Source organism: Urocampus carinirostris, chromosome 7 (assembly GCF_059441175.1).
Source record: "Urocampus carinirostris isolate Australia breed hairy pipefish chromosome 7, RoL_Ucar_1.0, whole genome shotgun sequence".
NCBI classification, from domain to species: Eukaryota; Metazoa; Chordata; class Actinopteri; order Syngnathiformes; family Syngnathidae; genus Urocampus; species Urocampus carinirostris.
The window spans coordinates 39,915,962-39,938,840 of record NC_142355.1 but is presented as its reverse complement, the minus strand read 5'-3'; the positions used below and the strand labels follow the sequence as shown (position 1 = coordinate 39,938,840).

At 41.4% G+C, this 22,879-nt stretch overlaps 2 protein-coding genes across 6 annotated transcripts in view; one reads left to right on the top strand and one right to left on the bottom strand.

Moving 5' to 3' along the window:
* The window catches only part of agbl2 (AGBL carboxypeptidase 2), a 26,653-nt gene extending 19,451 nt beyond the window's left edge, over positions 1-7,202 (top strand). For all 5 annotated transcript variants that reach the window (XM_088340943.1, XM_088340938.1, XM_088340939.1 and 2 more), the window contains exons 22-23: positions 3,565-3,657; positions 6,720-7,202. In XM_088340943.1, the coding sequence (XP_088197069.1) occupies positions 3,565-3,646 (82 nt within the window). In that variant the 3' untranslated portion in view covers positions 3,647-3,657; positions 6,720-7,202. The remainder of the gene's footprint in view (positions 1-3,564; positions 3,658-6,719) is intronic.
* tmem17 (transmembrane protein 17) lies at positions 6,457-22,879 on the bottom strand. The gene is made up of 5 exons (XM_088340944.1): positions 22,668-22,879; positions 22,412-22,515; positions 7,703-7,816; positions 7,464-7,607; positions 6,457-7,348 (listed from the first exon to the last, which is right to left on the bottom strand). Exons 1-5 carry the CDS (start codon positions 22,774-22,776, stop codon positions 7,253-7,255), a joined length of 567 nt encoding a protein of 188 aa, XP_088197070.1. The 5' UTR covers positions 22,777-22,879; the 3' UTR covers positions 6,457-7,252.

Below are 22,879 nucleotides of genomic sequence, written 5' to 3'. Positions count from 1 at the left end.
CATGAGAGTTAAAGGAGAGTGTTCTGTCAAGGATGACACCCTGTCTCTTGACCAGAGCTGAGGGAAAAACTGAGGATTTGTAACCAGAGAGGTGGAAGTTTATGGCCTAGAGAGGAGTATGTAGGTTATAAAGAGTAGAGTCCCCTGGACAGAGCCCTGGGGCACACCTGAAGAAACTGGAGAGGGGTCTTAGCAGAAGGACTTGAGTTGAATGGATTGAGTGTGACCAGTGAGGTCCAATTGGAACCATTGGAGGGGGTGTAGGATTGACCAAGTGAAGAGAGTCTGCTGAGAAGGGTGGAATGGGAAATTGTGTCAAAGGGGGCACTTAGGTCGAGGAGAATGAGAATAGAAAGTAAACTAGAATCAACAGTAATGAGGAAGTGAAAACACCATATGTGGAACATTTGTAACCATTCAACCTTGCAATAATGCAGAATAATGACAGTGTCTGAAACTCATGACAAAGAGTTACCGGACACCAGGGCAGAAAGCTCTGAAAAGTTGCCTGCCCAGCCATAAAGTTGCCTGCCCCATTTTTCACAACTTAAAACACAATAAGACGACTCATCGCAAAAAAACACTGTTGCAAAGTATTAAGGATTGATAATCAGAATATATAACAGAATAAGACTTTAAAATTAATTTTATTATAAATCTACTTATAACATTCATTGCATGTATATGACATCGCTGTTTTCCATCTGCCATCAGTATGTACCTGTATTTACTCATCTTCATTCATGCAATGTTTGCAATGCGTTGTCTGCTACAAGCCACATGAAGTCCTCTTTCCACGATGCTTTCAATGTACGTTTACGTTTTGTAGCGTCATCAGTTTTGTTAGCTTCTTTTGAATATTTCTTCTGGGGCTGAGGTTTTGGCTTGATTCCTAACCACTTCTCCATTTTTCTTGTGTTCTCTGTGCAACTACTTTGGAAAATGATATGCAAATGCACGACCTTATAAGGCTCGGGAAAGTCTGGAAGCAGGAAGTTATTTGATGCAGGCTACTGATCGGCTGCTGAGTATGCAAATTGCCAAACGAACCGAAATTCCGAAATTTCCAAACCGAACGAAGATTTCGAAATCAGAATAAAGCAAACGTTTGATTTGAAAAAGAAATCTATCGTTTTTTTTTCCTTGTGAAAGTTATTGGCCACCCGGGCGGAGACATTTTGTAAGTTGTACGCCCGACGTAAAAGATCCACGACCCGGGCGTCCGGGCAGATATTATTTTAGACACTGATAATGAGCACATGAAAATAAGTGAACAGTATTCCCTCTATTTTTGCAAATAGTTTGTTCCATTACCACCCATATAAGATGAATTTGTGCAAAGTAGGAACCATGAATTTCACATTTATTTTTTCAGGTGTGTTGCAACATGCATCAAAAATGTAACAAATCGCCTGAAAAGCGGATTGAGGCTTATGAGAGACCCATCCCCATAATAATGCTTCTTTTATAAATTATATGAAACCATTATCATGTCTTACATGATTATAACAGTCATTTTGTAGTCAGTTTAGAAATGATCACATGGAAATCCACACTATATATTCTACGACAAAATTCAAAGAAACCGCCAAACCCACTCTCCAGACAAAGGCTAATTCTTCAGCACATTATAGGTCACTGTGTGACGTTTGATGATTTTATAAAATCTGCCAAATAATAACTCCCTAGAGCCTGTGTTTTATATCAATGTAAATACAGTAATCCCTCGGTTATCGCAGTTAATAGGGACCAAAACCACCCGCGAAAAGTGAAAATCCGCGAAGTAGCGACGCCCCTTCAAAAATGCTTAAAAAAATAAATAAAAATAAAATAATTACTTTATTTTATTTTAGACCTGCGAAGCTCTGAACCCGCGAACGTGGAACCACGAAGTAGTGACGCCCCTTCAAAAATGCTTAAAAAAAAAATATATATATATTTTTTTTTTATTTTATTATTATTTTTTAGACCTGCGAAGCTCTGAACCCGCTAACGTGGAACCGCGAAGTAGCGAGGTCCCACTGTATACCACTTAGAATATGTCTCCAAAGGAGACTCTCCCTCCTGCAGTTACTTAAGAGTGTTGATTCCTATTTTGTTTCTTAATAATGGTTTCAAAACCAGGAGCAAGCAAAGTTATTTTGTAAAATTCCTACGCCTCACCCAAACAAATTGCTCTGGGTGTTTATCAGATTATCTGGGGTGTTCAGTGTTCTATGGGGCTTCATCATAAAGTGTCTCAACGGTGCACATAAATAGTTTAATGAGCTTCAATATAAAGGATTTTTTTGGCGACAAATAGCCAAAACAGAGTAATCTTGGTGTAAGACTGTAAGTGTAAACTGTACTTAAGATTTTTCTATCTATCTACCTTGGTCATATCCCTCAAGAGGGGTGACCGACAGCAAGACACAAACATACAATAACAAAGAAAATAAAAGGGAAATAAATAGAAAAAAAAACACACACAAAAATGTTTGGACCATGGCCAACCCAATTGCCCAAACACCCAAACAAGTTAGGCACCTCGGCACCCAAGTTGGTCATGCTTTCGTCCCTCCAGATGAAACGGGACACAAGAAAGCGGCCGTGTCACTCAGGTCAGGGTGACACAACACACTCTTCTGTTCAACAGCAGGGCCCAACAGCTTTCACTGGTTTACCCCTGCCGCATCATACGGGTGCCCAGCCCATCCTTTAGAACGCGTCCACAATCCCACTATCCTTTCACAACACCTCTCCACTCCTTCCTATCACCAACGAGAGCTCTAGCTTCCATTATATTTAAACCTCTTTCCTGCAGTCAAGTCAAGTCAAGTCAAGTCATTTTTATTTGTATAGCCCTAAATCACGAAGAGTCTCAAAGGGCTTCACAGATCACCACACTATCCATGTCAATCGCGGCCTTCCTCTTGGTCTCCTCCCATTTACTTCAGCTCTGTAGATCCTCTTCAACATTCGCTTCTCATCCATCCTCTCCATGTGTCCAAACCAACCGAGTAATCTCTTATTCACACGCTTGCTCAGTTCCACTACTACTCCAGGTCTGTCTCTCACAATTTCATTTCTCAATCTATCCAATCTTGTCACTCCTAACATACTCCTCAAACATTTCATCTAAAAAACATTCAATTTCCTTCTCAAATCTGCGTTCAGGCTCCAAGTCTCTGCACCATACAACACAGTCCGCACAATCACACTCTCATACAGTCCCCTCTTAACATCCATACTCATACTCTTAATGGACCGACACACTGTATTTACAGTGTTAATTCAGTTTTGCCTATGCTGAGATTGCCATTGCACGTAACAACACAGTTAGTATTTTCATTAGTTAAATTTTGTCTCTGAGTCAGATTAACTCGTGCTCGGAGCCATATATGGCTGTCGAGGCATAGGTTATCAACCCCTGTGCTAGAGTAAGGTTGAGAAGGATGAGAGGTAAATAACTCCCAAAACATGTAAAATGTATATTGTTATTTAAAAGATGTGATAAAATGTTACACAAGATAGCACTATAGTGTGTGTTAATACATCATGTTTGCATGTTTTTGATATCCTCAGACAGAGCAGTTCAACTTCAGAAGAGAGAAAAGCAAAAAGTGTTTTACCTCCAGTAGCAAAGAGGTCCACGTCAACAGATTGATACTACTCAGGGTGAGTTAAGTTTCCTTCTTAGCTGAAGATAAAGAGACCCTGAACTTGAGTAGTACTGGTCACCAGCAGCGCTGCTTCCAGAGACACCAATTGCCTTGAGACCAACCCAGTCTGAGGCTTTTTGCAGCAAAGTAAGGGGATTGCAGACATTGAATGGACTTGAAAAAACATAAAAGCAAGGTTAAAAATACCAAGCTAACCTCTTATTACAGTATTTGCTATCTTATAAGCCAGGGGTCGGGAACCTTTTTGACCCAAAGAGCCATTATAGCAAGGAAATTTTAAAAAGATTTTGAGAGAGAGAGAGAGAGAGAGAGAGAGAGAGAGAGAGAGAGAGAGAGAGAGAGAGAGAGAGAGAGAGAGAGATACCATCTATTTTAAAACAAAATTCAGAATCATCGCTAAACCCGCTTTCGAGACAAAATCAAAATTTTCAGCGCATTTCAGTTCACTGTGTGTTGTTAGATGATTTGCTAAATTTATAAAATATGAATAATGCCAGAGCCTACGCCCTACATAAAAAATACTGTGTACAACTTTAAACTTGTCTCCTTCTCGCTGTTACCTAAGATTGTTGAGGCTCATTTTGACCTTAATTTCTTTCAATAATAAATGTTGCAAAACAAGAGGCAATCAGAGTTTTTTTGTAAAAATGTCACAAAATCATGCAAATGACGATACTGACATATTTACCTTCGGTGCAGACAAAGCTGGGCAGAGAGAAGTGAGTACGTGCGCTGTGTGCATAGCTCTGCCAGTCCCCCACACCCCTACCACTCACCCAATCAATTTTCTGGGTGTTTTAAGTTTTGTTTTGTGGGTTTTCATCATAAAAGTCTCAACATTGAACATACATTGTTTAATGAGCTTCCATATAAAGGTTTTTAGCAATTTACAGCCTAAACGGGATCTGTTAGTGTGAAACTTTGACTGTAAACTGTAGTTGTGAATGTGCCCTTTACATATTGGACCGAACCACCTATATTACTGGCATTATGGAGGTTGTGCACACACCAAAACCAACTCTGTGCTAGCTAGAATTGGAACACTCTAGAAGATATCTCCATGTCAACAATTTTATTTCCGAGCCATATGTACGTACACATGAAAAGAGCCATATCTGGCTCATGAGCCCTAGGTTCCCGAACCCTTTTTAACCTATTCTAACTGAACTCGAAAACTTCAGTTGAGTGTTCACTATTAAAATTAAACAAACAAATTCTAACAATAATTCCGATAAGATAGATATTTACTGAGTCATGCAAAAATATACATGTCATATTTCTTTTAATTGCCCCTTGGGGACAAATAAATTGTTTTGATTGATTATTTGTAGAGCCCTTGATTACAGAGTATCAAAGGGCTGCACAGACCACCATTACAACAGCCCCTGAAATGAAATATACATGTGGGCAAGGAAAAAACTAAAAAAAACCCAGGATAAATAAAATAAGTAACTTTGGGAAGGGGCCTATATTGAGGCAATCCTCCTAGGATGACTAGGTTGCAATAGATGTTGCAAGGGCATCAACAGACAATACATTGACACCATTTACATGAAATATTGTTAATAACAGCCTGTCCAGTTAACAGCTTCCCGCCCCAAAATCTTGACCAATGCAGCAGGTTCTAGATCAGTAGTTCTTGTTTGAGCTACCAGACCTTACTAGCTTCATACTAGCTTCCGTACTCTAGTGTAAAATAAAAGTTTTTTGCTTTGTTTTTCAAATTCCATACATAGCTTTTCTTCTGGTGTAAAAAGTAAACTGTGCAAACCAAAACCAACTTATGCATCCTCACAATAAATTACAGAACATCTATTTTTTTTTTTTTTCCGTTTTGCTTCTACTCTGCTTGAGTTGCTCAACATGGCCATTGCTAATCATGCAGACAGAACACGGTCTCCCATCTAGTTTTGTGGTAGATGAGAATCCATATTATGTTTATGCTGTCTGACAACTTTCTCTTTTGTTTGACATGGTTGGTATGGATTAAAAAATAAAGAAAGTCATTACTCAACGTACTACAATGGATTTCGCACGTAGACTCCTGTGTACACTCAATTACGCGCAGCACTGATCGGGCAAGTAATGTCACGCGATCATCTACAGCAGGGGTCTCCAAACCTTCTGAGGCCAAGACCTACTTTTAGGTACTAATCAGCACAAAAGGCTTGCGGTTTGATATGCATTTATAAAAATAACAACTTATCATATTGTTACGATGATAAAACCAGTTTAATTATTGGAAGTAGTGTTAAATAGACCCAGTCAACCTCAATTATTTTTTTACAAGAAAATCACAAATACTGGTGAGCTATTTACAGAACCAGTCTGTGGGCTACTCGGGTGTTCTTTGGGGCCTACCTAGTGCCTGCAGGAGACCCCTGATCTACAGCAAGTGATAACAAAGATGGGAATGTCATTGCTTATAGATATGAAGAGTAGGTGTGTGATGGCCTCCAACAGCAGAAGTTCCACTGGACCCTTACGGTTCAATCGAACCCAGGTTAAGAACCACTGTTTTAAATGATGGTGTACACCAGGTCTAAGTGCTGGTTTGATAGCCTGAAATGCATCCACCGTGCAACAACCAAACTAATGCTTCTCCAGGGTTCCTACAGCTTAAGGCAAGTTAAATTCAAGACTTTAAAACACAATTTAATACTGTTTGAAATCAAATTTGAGACCAAGTCGACAAAAAAACCCCCAAATTGAAACCAACAAAACAAAATCTCCACATGAATTAAAGGCAATTTTAAGCAAATGTTTATTCCATTTATTTTTTTAATGACATTTTGGTCTGCTTGAAAACTTTCCATCTGAAAAAAATAGCATTTTCCAAAATTGTACACAGAAAAAAAAAGATGTTTATAGTACGATGTTGCCACGAAAGTAAATTGGTGCATTATTTAAAAGAATGACAAATGGTAATAAATCTTTTTCTTTCAAACAAATATAAATCTTATGTGTTGACATTTTTAACACTTTCGAAAACTGGATTCAAGACATTTTAATACCAATTAGGGCCTTGTTTATAATAATGAATTTAATGCCTTCTAGGACTTCTTAAGGATCTGCGGGAGCCCTGTCATTCCTCAAAGACAAGAAGATCAATTTTGAGGTTAACATCAGTCAGAAGCTAAAGAATAAGTGTGTCTAAAACACTGAAGTTTCAGATTGTATCTTAGAAGGCAGAAAATTCCACAGCACCGGAGCCAGAATGGAAAACGCTCTCGAACCGCGGATTTCTTCTTGGCTCTTGGAATCACTAGAAGAGCAGCATTTTCCAAGCGAAGGCACATAGGGGGGAATTAAATCAGAAAGATATAAGATAGCATTCCATGCAAACTTGTATCTTACCAACAGAACCGTAAAATCCCATCTTAAACTGAGAGGGAGCCAGAATAGGTCAGCTCTAATCAGGGTAATGTGATCAAACTTGTCCCAGTTCAAGGCCTCATTTGAGCATTTACATATACAGACTTTTATTGTTGAAAAATGTGATAAATACGCAGAAAAAAATAAATATGCTTTTATTATGAATTGTTTAAATTTTACATTTTTCTATTAGATTTAAGTTACAAAACCCAAATTTATGAGGCATTGTAATGTGTGTCAAATTGGCGGAGATGGAATTGACTTTCTGTGTGTTTAACCAAGTCTCGGAGAGCCACAAAACCAGCAACAGCCTAGAAAATGAAAGAAGAAAAAAATCATTTAACTCAAGCGACTTGAATGCAAATCACTCTGTCAACAGAAAGGACTAGAAGATCCAGATTCCTACGATTAAAAGCAGTTGCTTACCTGCGTGAGGATGAAAAGCGCTAAAACAATGTGAACGCCTCTTTCCAGGGGCTGCACGAGAATGTCTTCATTGAAAAGCTGAAAGAGGACTTGTGGCAGCTGTAACAAGATGCTCAGCAGCCAAAATCCTGCCAACTCCGCCACCTTGCCCAAACACAAAACAGCATCAAAATTGTTTTCTTGCATTCTTGTGTTCATTGAAAGAGGGTTGTTTTTAACAGCTTTAAATTTTTTGCTACCCTTTCACGCAGATTCCCCACATAGCCGAGATATAGTCGAATGGCCTCGATCACGGTCATCAGAATGAGGACGGTCACCAGGACGAATTTGTAGTAGTCAGGCAAAGCAGGGTACTAGTGATGAACAAAAAGAGAAAAAAAAGATGGTTAAACTTTTGTAGTACGATGTTGGACACAGGAGCTGTAATTTTTTTCAACAGAAAGTGGGGGGACACCCTTAATGGCTGCTGACGGTAGATTTAAAGCAACATTGAGTATTGTTTAGCACCTACCTACCCTGGTCATATCCCTCAAAAGGGCTGACCAATATCAAGACAAACACATACACAAAACCAAAGAAAAGAAAAAAGTAGAAAAAAACACAAAAAATTTGACCACGATCAACCCAAATGCCCAAACACCCAAACAAGTTAAGCACCTCGGCACCCAAGTTGGTCATGCTTTCGTCCCTCCAGATGAAACGGGAAACAAGTAAGCGGCCATGTCACTCGGGTCAGGGTGACACAACACTCTTCTGTTCAACAGCAGGGGCTGACAGCTTTCACTGGTTTACCCCTGCCGCATCATACAGGCGGCCTGCCCATCCCTTAAAACGCGTCCAAACATCACACTGTCCTTTCGCAACACCTCTACACTCATTCCCATGACCAACAAGAGCTCTAGCTTCCATTATATTTAAACCTCTTTCTTGCAGTGCACTCATAACGCTATCCATCCACGTCAATCGCGACCTTCCTCTTGGTCTCCCTCCATTTACTTCTGCTCTGGAGATCCTCTTTAACATTCGCTCCTCATCCATCCTCTCCGTGTGTCCAAACCAACAAAGTACTCTCTCGTCCACACACTTGCTCAGTTCCGCTACTACTCTGGTTCTGTCTCTCACAATTTCATTTCTCAATCTATCCAATCTTGTTACTCCTAACATTCTCAAGAACCTTGAATTTTCTTCTCAAATCTGCATACAACAGTCACACTCTCATGCAGTCCTCTCTTAACATCCATACTCATACTCTAGTTTCTTATCACTTTCTTTCGAGCACCCAAAACCTTGCTTCCTTGATTCACTCTGTGCAATACCTCACACTCCATTTCACCAACTGCAGCCACATCAATACCCAAGTACCTAAGGCTTTCAACTTCTTCCAGCACCTGTCCATTCAACCATTTTTCCAACGCCATGCCCACTCCATCACATGAACACTTTATCACCATACCCTTCCCAACATTCATACATAACTTACGCCTATCACACATTCTTCCAAACTCCATTCTTAAAAGAAACATATCCTGGATGCGACTGGGACGCATAATCTGTAAAGTATCCTGGGTTCATTGAGTGTTTCGGGTTTCGCAACATCAGACACTCTCGCCCAGGTGACCCAGCCGAGGTTGATCACGCCTCAACTAGCGTTCCAGTAGCAGCCCACGGATCTGCCCTTTTGAGCCAAAGCCACCTGGTGGCTTTTTCTGCAGTTCACTAGCGGATTTAACGGCTTTCTTCATTACCAACCTTCTCAATTTTTCCTCAATCAGCCACAAGCGCTCTTTCATCTGCAAACAACAACTGACTTACCTGCCACACTGTTCCACTTTTATCCATCATCTCTACACCTCGACAAATACTCTTGGATCCACCTCTCTCACCACACCATCCATGTACACATTAAACAGCCATGGCGACATCAGACACCTATGACTCACACCAGTCAACACTCTTACACATGCTCTGTGAACACATAAAAACTCTTTAATGCTTACAACAATTTCCCGCCCACTCCTTACATTACCATTACCTGCCACAACGCCTCTCTATTGACTGTCATACGCCTTTTCCAAGTCCATGAAAGCCAAACAAACATCCTTACCTTTTGGAAAATATTTCTCACACACCTGTCTTACTGCAAACACCTGATCAACCCATCCTCTCCCTTTCCTGAAGCCAATCTGCCCCTCCATCACAACCTCATTCGTTCTTCCTCTCACTCTCTTAATCAAGACTCATCCACACAGCTTACCGGGCATAAACAACAAACTGATACCTCTTGAATTGCAACATTCATACTTATCACCTTCCGGTTCCGGTTTCCAACATGGCGGCGCGTGTTTACGTAGCGGCTGGTTGCTATCCGGCTATCCTACTATTTACCACTGTCCTCCTGCTTTCCTTTTTGGATACATGCGTGGCCAATAAGACCTACAGCTGGGAGGAGCTCATCCGACTGGGTGGGTGTCTAAATTTCGACTTTTCGGGAACTTTCTATACCACCCACGACATCCCGAATGAGCTTCAAAGGGACTCGGGTTCGCCCTGCTTTCCCTCTCCACCGAAGAAAAAGAAAAATCGAAGACGAAGACGGCGCAGAGATAGAAAACAGAAGCGAGGATGTCTTGCAGGGAAGCGTGTGAAGTTGAAGGAGCAACGACATGAAGATCTGTCTAATCCAACTATCATTTCTTTGTCGATTCTGCGAGTCCACCGACACCTGAAGCCCAACGCACACGAACGGCAGCTCGTGACGATTACAGCTAAGTTAAATGATTCAAAGCTAAAATTTGGTCTTTTGAATGTTAGATCGCTCGCTCCTAAAGCTTTACTTGTAGATAATATTATTCGCGATTATAAACTTAACTGTATCGGTCTTTGTGAAACTTGGTTACGCCCGGATGAGTATTTAGCGCTAAATTATGCTTCTCCCCCAGATTACGAGAGTAGCCATATAGCACGCACGTTGAAAAAGGGTGGCGGTGTCGCCCTCATTTCTGAAAAAATGCTCAAATTTACTCCTCGTACCTCTAATAATCACAAGTCGTTCGAGGCTCTTGTTATGAGGTCCTCTCCATTGTCAATCTATGTGTTAACTATCTATCGCGCACCAGGACCATACACAACTTTCTTAGACGAATTTGCTGAACTTTTGTCTGAACTAGTAACCTATGCAGACAAAATTATAATCATGGGGGACTTTAACATTCATATGAACTCCCCACTCAGTTCACTCACTGTTGCGTCACTGTTGATGCTTTTGGTTTTAATCAACTGGTTGATTTGCCAACCCATAAAGATGGAAACACGCTTGACTTGGTTCTGACTCGAGTTTCAACCTCAAACATGACAGTGCTATCGTGTACTACAGTTATCTCGGATCATTATCTAGTTACATTTGAGGTGCTAGCTAAATATAGTACCAAAAAAACTGAAGGATTCACTGGACGCAATATAAGCACGGGCACAGTTTCTGAGCTCTCCGATATTCTTCCTGGAGCAGTTGCGTCCTTTCCTTCCTACATAGGCTCCATCGAACCACTCCTAAATGAGTTCAACGCTACCCTGGCCAATGCCCTGGATTCAGTAGCGCCCATCCGGCATAAATCACGACCTAAAAGACGCACACCTTGGTTTAATGAGGAAACTAGATCCCTTAAACGAGAATGCAGGAAATCTGAAAGAAAATGGCGCGCTACCAAGCTTGAAGTTTTCCATCAAATCTGGTGTGATAGTTTGTTGAAGTATAAAGCGGCCCTGGCCTCTGCAAAATCAGCCTACCTTTCGAAGGTGATTGCCTCACAAAAGAACAATCCCAAGGTCCTTTTCGACACTGTAGCATCGCTCACAAGGCAACAGACTATCCCAGATAGCTCCACTCATTCTGCCCACGACATAATGGTCTTCTTTACTAAAAAGATCCAAAGCATACAGGAAGAAATAGCTAAAGACAGTATTAATTCAACACATACTAAAGCACTCAAATCTATAGATGCACAACATGGTGGCTGTCCAGGGATTTTGTCCCGTTTTAGTGAACTGTCACTCGATAATCTTAAACAGATGGTGAATACGGCCAAACCGACGACTTGCCAGTTCGACCCGCTTCCAGGTTCACTTATTAAAGGTCTCTTTGACGTTCTTGCACCTTCAGTTCTAAATATTTAAAAAATATCACTCTCCTCAGGTGTAGTTCCAGCTGCTTTTAAGTCAAGTCAAGTCAAGTCAAGTCATTTTTATTTGTATAGCCCTAAATCACGAAGAGTCTCAAAGGGCTTCACAGATTGTTACACTATATTACACAAACTATTTTCAACCGACAAGAGGAGTAGGTTATTCGTATGCAATGGAGTAGAAGTGAGTTTTAAGTTTAGATTTAAACATTTCCACTGAGGTTGCAGATCGAATCTCAGGGGGAAGAGCATTCCACAGCACCGGTGCCCGGATGGAGAACGCTCTCGAACCAGCAGAAGACTTCTTTGCTCTCGGGATCATCAGAAGACCAGCACTCTCAGATCGTAGGCTTCGGACCGGGACATAGTGGCAGATCAGATCTGAAAGATAAGAGGGAGCAAGTCCATGTATGATTTTGTACAATACTAAGAGAACTTTGAAGTCACATCTTTGGCTAACTGGGAGCCAATGCAGGTTAGCCAAAATCGGTGTTATGTGATCGTACTTTTTTGTCCTAGTTAAAAGCCTCGCATTTTGTACTAGCTGAAGAGACTTGATTCTGGACTTCGGGAGACCGGAGAGTAGTGCATTGCAGTAATCGAGACGGGAGGTAACAAATGCATGAATTATTGTTTCCGCATCAGACTGAGACAGTATTGAACGGATTTTAGCAATGTTGCGAAGATGGAAGAAGGCAGTTCTAGTAATTTGCTTTACATGCATCTCAAAGGATAGATCAGGGTCAAATATGACACCTAAATTTTTAACTGAGTCACTCTGTGTGATGTGACATTTGTCAATGTTCACAGCAGTTTTTGAGAATAAGTCCCGGCATTTAGAAGGACCAATGACTAACATTTCGGTCTTTTCAGAGTTAAGACGCAAGAAATTGAGTGACATCCACTCTTTTATCTCAGTGAGACAGGCCTCCAAATTTCCACAGTTTAGTGTGGAAGATTTCTCCAACGGAAGATATAGTTGAGTGTCGTCTGCGTAGCAGTGGAAGCTGATATTGTACTTGCGAATAATATCACCTAATGGAAGCATGTAAATGTTGAAAAGTAGGGGGCCGAGCACTGAACCCTGCGGAACACCGCAGGTAACATTAAAGGGCTCAGATGTCGTTTCACCATATTTAACACAGTGCGTCCTATCTGAGAGGTAGGATTTGAACCACGAGAGGACGGCTCCTGAGAGACAAATCCATTTTTCCAACCGTTTTAGTAGGATATTGTGGCGCACTGTGTCAAAAGCAGCACTAAGATCCAGCAGCAGCAAAAGTGATGAAGCGCCAGAATCCATTGACATTAGGAGATCATTTGTTACCTTGATCAGAGCTGTCTCAGTAGAGTGGTTAGCCCTGAATCCTGATTGCATGGATTCAAAAAGGTTATTCTCCGATATGAAAGCATTCAGCTGCTGTGCCACTACTCTTTCGAGTACTTTAGAGAGGAAAGGTAGGTTTGACACAGGTCTGTAATTACTTAATATTTCTGGATCAAGGTTGGGTCGTTTCAGTGTGGGTTTAATAACGGCGGACTTAAAAGCTGCTGGAACTACACCTGAGGAGAGTGATGTATTTATAATATTTAGAACTGAAGGCCCAAGGACGCTAAAAAGACTTTTAATAAGTGAACCTGGGAGCGGGTCGAACTGGCAAGTTGTCGGTTTGGCCGCATTCACCACTTGTTTGAGATCATCAAGTGACAGTTCACTAAAACCGGCCATTTTCCCAGGGCAGCCACCCTGTCGTGCATCTGTAAATTTCAGTCCTTTAATACGTGTGGTACTAACAATATCTTTTGCAATTTCTTCCTGTATGCATTGAATCTTCTTAGTGAAGAAGACCATTAAGTCCTGAGCAGAGTGTGTCGAACTGTCTGCGATAGCCTGTTGCCTTGTAAGCGATGCTACAGTGTCAAAAAGGGCTTTGGGGTTGTTCTTTTGAGACGCAATCACCTTCGAAAGGTAGGCCGATTTTGCAGAGGCAAGGGCCGCTTTATACTTTAACAAGCTGTCACACCAGGTTTGATGGAAAACCTCAAGCTTGGTAGCGCGCCATTTTCTCTCCCATTTCCTGCATTCTTTTTTAAGGGTTCTAGTTTCATCAGTAAACCAAGGTGTGCGTCTTTTAGGACGTGATTTTAGTTTTATGGGCGCTATTGAATCCAGCACACTAGTCAGGGTGGTATTGAACTCATTCATGAGTGAGTCAATTGAGCCATTGTATTTAGGAAAGGACGCAACTGCTCCAGGAAGGAGTTCAAAGAGCTCAGAAACTGTGCCAGTGCTTATATTGCGTCCGCTAAATCCCTCAGCTTTATTAACTCTACATTTAGTTAGCACCTCAAATGTCACTAAATAATGATCAGAGATAACAGTAGTACACGGTAGCACCATAATGTTTGAGGTTAAAACTCCTCGAGTCAGAATCAAGTCTAGCGTGTTCCCATTTTTATGGGTTGGCAAGTCAACCAGTTGAGTAAAACCAAATGCATCAATTAGAGAACTAAACGCAATAGTAAGTGAACTGTGTGGGGAGTTCATATGAATGTTAAAGTCTCCCATAATTATAATTTTGTCTGCATAGGTTACTAGTTCAGACAAAAGTTCGCCGTCATTAAACCCACACTGAAACGACCCAACCTTGATCCAGAAAACTTATGTAATTATAGACCTGTGTCAAACCTACTTTTTCTTTCTAAAATACTTGAAAAAGTAGTGGCACAGCAGCTGAATGATTTCACGTCCGAGAACAATTTCTTTGAATCAATGCAATCAGGATTCAGGGCTAACCACTCTACTGAGACAGCTCTGATTAAGGTAACCAATGATCTCCTACGGGCAATGGACTCGGGCGCATCATCACTTTTGCTGCTGCTGGACCTTAGTGCTGCATTTGACACAGTGGACCATAATATCTTGCTAGAACGGTTGGAAAAATTGATTGGTCTCTCAGGAAACGTCCTATTATGGTTCAGATCCTACCTCTCAGATAGGACACATTGCGTTAAATATGGCGAATTGACATCTGAGCCACTTAGTGTTACGTGTGGTGTTCCGCAGGGTTCAGTGCTTGGCCCCCTTCTTTTCAGCATTTATATGCTTCCACTGGGTGATATTATTCGCAAGTATAATGTCAGTTTCCATTGCTACGCAGATGACACTCAACTCGATCTCCCGATGGCGGAATCTGCCACACTAAACTGGAAATTTGGAGGCCTGCCTCACTGAGATAAAAGAGTGGATGTCACTCAATTTCCTGCGTCTCAACTCTGAAAAGACTGAAATGTTAGTTATTGGTCCATCTAAGTCCCGTGACTTGTTCTCTAAAACCGCTGTGAACATAGACAATTGCCACATCACACAGAGCGACTCACTTAAAAATTTAGGTGTCATTTTCGACCCCGATCTGTCCTTTCAAACACATGTGAAGAAAATTACTAGAACCGCTTTCTTCCATCTCCGTAACATTGCTAAAATTCGTCCTATACTTTCTCAGTTGGATGCGGAAATCATAATTCACGCGTTTGTTACCTCCCGTCTCGACTACTGTAATGCACTACTTTTCGGTCTTCCGATGACCAGACTCGAGTCTTCAGCTGGTACAAAATGCTGCAGCGAGGCTTTTAACAAGGACAAGAAAGTACGATCACCCCAATTTTGGCTAACCTGCATTGGCTCCCTGTTAGCCTAAGATGCGATTTTAAGGTTCTCCTACTACTATACAAAATCATACATGGACTTTCCCCCTCATATCTTTCAGATCTGATCCCCCCCTATGTCCCGGCCCGAAGCCTTCGTTCCGAGAGCGCCGGTCTCCTGGTGATCCCAAGAGCCAAGAAGTGTTCCGCTGGTTTGAGAGCGTTCTCCATCCGGGCACCGGTATTGTGGAATGCTCTTCCCCCAGATCCGATCTGCAACCTCGGTGGAAATGTTTAAATCTAGGCTTAAAACTCACTTCTACTCTATAGCATACGAATAACCTAAACTTCTTATATGTATTACCTTGTGAAGCCCTTAGAGACTAATTGTGATTAAGGGCTATACAAATAAAAATGACTTGACTTGACTTGACTACCCTTATACAATGGCACCACACATGCAGTACACCAATCAACAGGGAATTTAGCACTTACTAGTGGTAAAAAATGTATAGCTTAAAAAAACAGCATTAATTTGAATTATATTTAGACTTCTTTCCTGCAGTGCACTCATAACACCATCCATCCACGTCAACCGCGGCCTTCCTCTTGGTCTCCTTCCATTGACTTCTGCTCTGTAGTTCCTCGTCAACATTCGCTCCTCATCCATCCTCTCCATGTGTCCAAACCAACCGAGTACTCTCTTATCAACACGCTTGCTCAGTTCCACGACTACTCCAGTTCTGTCTCTCACAATTTAATTTCTCAGTCCATCCAATCTTGTCACTCCTAACATAGTCATCAAACACTTAGTCTCAAAAACACTCAACTTCCTTCTTAAATCTGCGTTCAGGCTCCATGTCTCTGCACCATACAACACAGTAGGCACAATCACACTCTCATACAGTCCCCTCTTAACATCCATACTCATACTCTTGTTGTTCATCACTCTCCTCAGAGCACCCAAAACCTTGCTTCCTTGATTCACTCTGTGCAATACCTCACACTCCATTCCACCAACTGCAGCCACATCACAACCCAAGTACCTAAAGCTTTCAACTTCTTCCAGCACCTGTCCATGCAACCTGATTTCTAACGTCATGCACACTCCATCACGTGAACACTTCATCACCTTACTGTTCCCAACATTGACACATAACTTACGCCTATCACATACTCTTCCAAACTCCGTTACCAACCTTCTCAATGTTTCCTCAGAATCAGCCACAAGCGCTGTGTCATCTGCAAACAACAACTGACTTACCTGCCACACTGTTCCACTGTTGTCCATCATGTCTACACCTCTGCCAAATACTCTTGCATTCACCTCTCTCACCACACCATCCATGTACACATTAAACAGCCATGGTGACCTCACACACCCCTGTCTCACACCAGTCAACACAGGGAACCACTCACTTGTCTCACTCCCTACTCTTACACATGCTCTGCTGTTCATATCAAAACTCTTCAATGCTTCCAACAACTTTCCACCCACTCCATACATCACCATCACTTGCCACAACGCCTCTCTATCAATTCTGTCATACGCCTTTTCCAAGTCCATGAAAGCCAAATAAACATCCTTACCGTTTGCAAAATATTTCTCACACACCTGTTGTACTGCAAACACCTGATCCACACATGCTCTTCCTTTCCTGAAACCACTCTGCTCCTCCATCACCACCTCATTCGTTCTTTATCTCACTCTCTTAATAAAGACTCTTCCATACAGCTTACCCGGCACAGACAACAAAATGATACCTCTCAAATTGCTACATTTATACTTATCACCTTTACCCTTATACAATGGCACCACACATGCACTACACCAATAGACAGGAACCACACCACTTAAAAAGCATACATTCAACAAGCGTACTAACCAGTCAATCATAGCTGTGCCACCTTTTTCAGGCATTCGGCAGTACAACCATCCAACCCAGGTGCCTTCCCCCCTTTCATTTCTTTCACTGCCTCTTGCACCTCCCTTGTCTCCACAGGCTTCACATTTAAATCACCCAACATGGACATTCTCTCCATACCATCGATCGCCTCGACTCTCACTTCTCTCCCATTCTCCACATTTAGCAACTCCTCAAAATACTCTGCCCATCTCGTCCTGACTGCACTACCGCTAACCAGCAATCTACCATCCTTATCTTTCACTTTCTCTTCCTTACTCTTTTCACTTCTTTCCAGAACACTTTTCTCCTTTCCTCAAAGCTCACTCCTATCTTTCGACACCATTCATCATTTGCTTTTCTTTCGCTGCTTCCACTTCCGCTTTTACCAACCTTTTCCCCACTTTATATCTTTCATACGCATCGCAACTCTTATCTTGCAGCCAATCCTCAAAGGCACGTCTCTACTGTCACAGCCTCTGATACCTCATCATTCCACCATTCACTTCCTTTCCTAATACCTCGACCAACTTTTCTCATTCCACACATTCCTCAACACTGCCTTTTTAAACCACTTCCATTCAATTTCCACACTTTCCATTTCTCTTCTACTAACCCGTTCATACTCTTCCCTTATCCTCTCTTTAAACTCTCTTTCCTTTTCTGCCTTATTCAACTCTGACATTTTCACCTCTTGCCTCACACTCTTCTTATAACTAGCCCTCCACAATCCATCTATATTCAGTTTTCCTTCCACATAAAAATGATCGGACATACCACTCATTTCACCTCTGTAAACATGCACATCCAACAATCTACTTAACATCCCTTTCCTAACCACTACATAATCCATCAGTGCTCTGTCCACCATCTTGCCACTATCCACTCTGACAAAGGTATACTTATTCACGTCCCTCTTTTTAAACAATGTATTTCCAATCACCAACTCATTTTCCACACATAACTCAATCAATTTCTTCCCACTCTCATTTCTTCCTGGTACTCCATATCTACCAATCACATTTTCAACCGTTTCATCACCCACTCTAGCATTCAGGTCACCTAGTATTACCACTTTCCACCCTTCTTTCGCAATTGCCACACATTCGGACAAGTCCTTCCAGAACTCCTTTCTCTCCTCAGCGCTTCTTTCTGAACCAGGTCCATATGCACTTTTAAACATCCATACTTCTACACCCCACTTCAACCTCACCCACATCAATCTGGAAGATATCTCTTTCCACTCCACCAGTTTTTCCTTTGCTTTTTCACTCACAAGCACAGCCACTCCTTCTCTAGCATGTCCACCCGTAACTCCAGACCTTCTACTATACATACCTCCAAACTGTAATTCACCCTTTCCTTTCATCTTTGTTTCACTCAAGGCTAACACATCAACCTTCCTTTTAGTCATCATCCTTCCGATCTCCTCTTTCTTCCACTCAGTCGCTTTACTCCCACATCCTTTCACATTTAATGACCCTATAACTAGGGTTTGCGAGACCTTTCTGTCTCCCGCCCCCCTTTCTTTGCCTTGCTGTCTCTTAGGGAGTAGAGATAGAGAGGAGAGGATCCCCAGTCCCCTCGCTCCCTCCACTTTAGTCACCTCTTACGACACACAGCGGACCATGGTTGAAGGAAAAAAAATAAAAAAATAATAAAAAAAAATATATGTAACACTTAAGTATTATACAGTAAAAGACTATGAATTCATCAAATCAAAGCTGATCAGTTAAAAGCCATGTTTAAAAAGTGTGTCTTGAGCCTCCTCTTCAAAATATCAAGGGTATCTTTTGAACTGATGTCCTCAAGCTGACTATTCCATAGGTGAGGACCAAACGGGCTAAATGCTACCTATGGTGAAGCAGCATTCAGCCATTTTGGTCCTCACCCAACAAATAACAATAATAACCAAAATACTTAAACTATATAAACAATAATTCTTTAAAATACTCATAGGTTGAGAAATTTATATTTATTTTACATAACCTAAGGCTCACTTAAAGCAGGGATGTCAAAGTCAGTGTGGCTCAAGTCTTCCTGTTTTCTTGGCGGGCAGGATTAGTAAAAGACTCAAATTTCAAGCTATGTTTTTCAGAATTATGCGTTGTCATTCGGCCTACATTAGTAATTTACATATTATAATCACGTATGACAAGGGATCTTTTCTAAACACAACACATTTGTTCTCCAATAATTGGGAAAAAATATGCTTGGCATTGAATGTGTTAACTGGTTTATTTTAATAGTTGAGTAATGCAATTCAGGGTGTCCCCTGCTCAATGCCCAAAGATAGCTGGTATGGGCTCCAGCACCCTCGCGACACTACTCAGGATAAGCGGTAGAGGTAAGATCGGGCCAAAAAAAAGCACCCGAGCCCGACGCAGGCCCAAGGGGTATTAAACCCGACCCGGACCGAGCCCGACTAATTAACTGGATTTGCTGGCCCGGCCCGAGGGGAGCCCGAAATTACATATTTTATTTATAAGGAGGGGTGATTTATGATAACAAATTAAACTCTGCCTTTTGTTACAACATCTAGGCCTAAGTTAAATAAAACTGTATAAACATTTACATCTTTTATATTTCTGTGTCTGCACTGCAGATGTTACATTAAGCGACAATCTGTCATTGACGGTTTTTTTTTAGAGGCGGCGTAAACATTTAAGAGCGTCCGTCATTTTGACGACTTGATCATTGGGCCATAATCCACAGCAGCAGTACGTCCTTAAGATTCTAGCGTTGGCTTCGCTGAGTGTCAAATTGACACACAGCGAAGCCAACGCAAGTGTCTGTATCATTTTCGACGATCAATTTAAAAGTGCTCCACAGTTCACTCTTACCAGAGTGTGTTTTCCTTGTCAGTTCTCCTCTCTTTAGTTCATCTTTCACTTCTTGTTGGTCCGACTCCATATCGGGGATACCAGGCCAAAATCATGCGAATTTGCGGAGGGGAAGATTATTAAGAGGATGTAGCGAGCAGAGACGGGAGTCGTAGGCGGAGTGCCAAACAAAGGTGCCAACGGGAGCTGCTTTAATGACATGTAAACTTGCAATTACAAAACAAACACGGGAGTCGCTAGAACCGGCCGAATTAAGAGTCCCCCTAGGAACTCGCTAACTAAACAATGGTTCCGTGGGTGAATTATGTACAACCCACTACAAGGACAGCATTCACGTCACGTGCACAGAGCATGCTCTGGCTCCGTTAAATAGCAATTACAGCTCCTTCTCCGTTTTATCCAAATTATTTATTTTATAACAAGTATTCCTTGGTCTAGTATCCATACATAGTTTAAGTATATATTTTTAATGAACATATATTTATAATTATTAATTAATTAAAAAAAAAAAAAAAAAAAAAAAAAAAGCAGGACCGAACCCGACCCGACCCGACCGTATGACTGACATTTCAGGCCCGACCCGGCCCGAAATTGCCTCGGGTTCGGGTTCGGGTTCGGGCTCGGGCCATAAATCTTAGGTCTAATAAGCGGTGCAGATAATGGATGGATGTATTCAAGTTAGTTGAATAGAGAAGAACAGACATACCTTGTCTTATTTTTTTGCACCTCACCGCCAACAAATCGATTTATCGTGCACTTTATCGATTTGTCGTACCTGAACCAACTAACCACACTATACAAAATCAACACTGTCCGGTAGTGGCTGGAGAGAGCATTTGGTTTACACTGGTTTTAAAAAGGCTCCTTATCAGTTTTGTGAATAACAGCATTATTGTTAAGTGTATCTAACTTATTGTTTTTTTCCGCCGTTACTGTTACTGAGAGGGCATTACTTTGGCTCCAGAACGCCAACGGTGGCAGGTACCTGCCCACCTGACGTTGTTTTCAGCAGCACGTTTTTTTAATCTCTATGACCCAGCTCTTAGAATTGAGCTAAGGGAGCCAGCTTCCCACCAGCTGGTTCTCTCCGCAACACCTTTTTTCTTGTGATTGGTCAATATGCATTTTGGGGGGATTCCATGTTGACTTTAAATTTGTTTAAATATAAAAAAGTGGCTTTTTTTTTCTTTTCTTTTTTTTGGTAAATTTAGAAATATTTTTTTAATAATAGTTTAATTCATCATCTCATCTCATTAGCTGTACCGCTTATCCTCATTAGGGTAGGCAGTGGGCAGGGGACACCCTGAACTGGTTGCCAGCCAATCGCAGGGCACACGAGGACAGACAGCTCACTCGCCGTTCACACCTAGGGACAATGGCGGCGCCCTCTGTTGGCTGCGGCTGCATCGGCTCGCTACAACGGGTCAGGTGTATCGACATTTCGTTCTGTGTACATTGTTACAAAGAATGACAATACAAAGGAAATTATTATTATTATTATTATTAATTAAGACCGCTCAATTCACCTGAAATGCATATTTTTGGAATGTGGGAGGAAACCGGAGTGCCCGGAGGAAACCCACGCAAGCACGGGGAGAACATGCAAACTCCGCACATTAAGGCCGGGAGCTGGATTTGAACTCACGCAGGAGGTTCCCACGACCTCAGAACTGTGCCGCACACGCGCTAACCACTGCGCCGCCGTGTTGCCATAGTTTAATTATATTTCATTTGTTTTTGGGGGTTAATGTGTTTGTATAAAAGTGTAAAGTGTATTCCTTTTTCTTTTTATCTCTCTTTTGTTAATGTATTTTTTCTTTATTTTCTTTAATTTATTTCTGTATTTACCCCCTTTTTAAGTCATTCTGTGCCTAATGTTACATAAAAATTGTTAATATAGGGAAAAGGATTAACCCCCCAAAAAAACAACAACCTGAAGAGACGTTTGGGACCCGAAAGAGACCTTAGTGAATTGAGGGGGAAAAAGCAGTTCTCTGAAAATAGTCGGAATTCCCTTCTCTACTTTTGTTATGCATTTTCTCTAAAATTTCATATTCTTTGACATCCAACTTATTCTTAAGGTAATGAAAATTGTTACTTTCCCTAGTAACTAATAACTTTACTATGAAGTCATTCAGTTAATAACTCAATTACTTTTTGGAATAAGTAGTGAGTAACTATAACTACCGGTAATTACTTTTTTTTAAACGTGCGCAACGCTGCTAATAATACACTGTCCCTTTAATCTTTCACATTAGGCTGGGATCTCAAGTTTAAGACTGCGAATTTTTGACCACTGCACTTAGTCTATACAGTCAATTCTATTTGACCTATTAACGCAAGGATCCCATTATGAAGCGTGCGTTGATGTTTTTTGGTACCTTGAGATGCAGAATAACAATCTCGCTCAGCCACCACAAGGGGAAGAACCACATGTTAAAGAACAGAGACATCTGGAGGGGCAGATTGGACAAAACGCGCTTATCTGAAAAATAAAATAGAAAAAATATACACTGAGAAGTGAGTTGTGTCACTGGTAGAGGTGAAATTGTAGAAGCACTTTAGTTTTTTTGTGTGTTTTTACTCGAGCAATCGGCATGTTAGCTCGCTGCTATGCTAACAGTGTTTAGACGTTACCGTGTTCTGACGAAGCGGAGCGCTCTTTTGTGGGAGTTTGACTCTGGTCCACAAAGACATTACGAGAAAAGTCTTCCAAACGTCTTCTGATAGTATCCGGAATGTCCATTTTGGAAAAAGCGAGTGTTAACGCACACAGACATAACTGGGGAAAGGGGAGAGACCGCTTCCTGTTGAATTGCTGCTCTAGTTTCCATGGCAACCAAACCACG

Excerpts from the sequence above, each read along its gene's own strand:
- tmem17 (XM_088340944.1), bottom strand. The coding sequence starts at position 22,776 with ATGGACATTCCGGATACTATCAGAAGACGTTTGGAAGACTTTTCTCGT. Across the intron at positions 7,608-7,702 it reads TGGGGAATCTGCGTGAAAGG|GTGGCGGAGTTGGCAGGATT; the intron begins GTAGCAAAAAAT and ends TGTTTGGGCAAG. Across the intron at positions 7,349-7,463 it reads CGCTTTTCATCCTCACGCAG|GCTGTTGCTGGTTTTGTGGC; the intron begins GTAAGCAACTGC and ends TTCATTTTCTAG.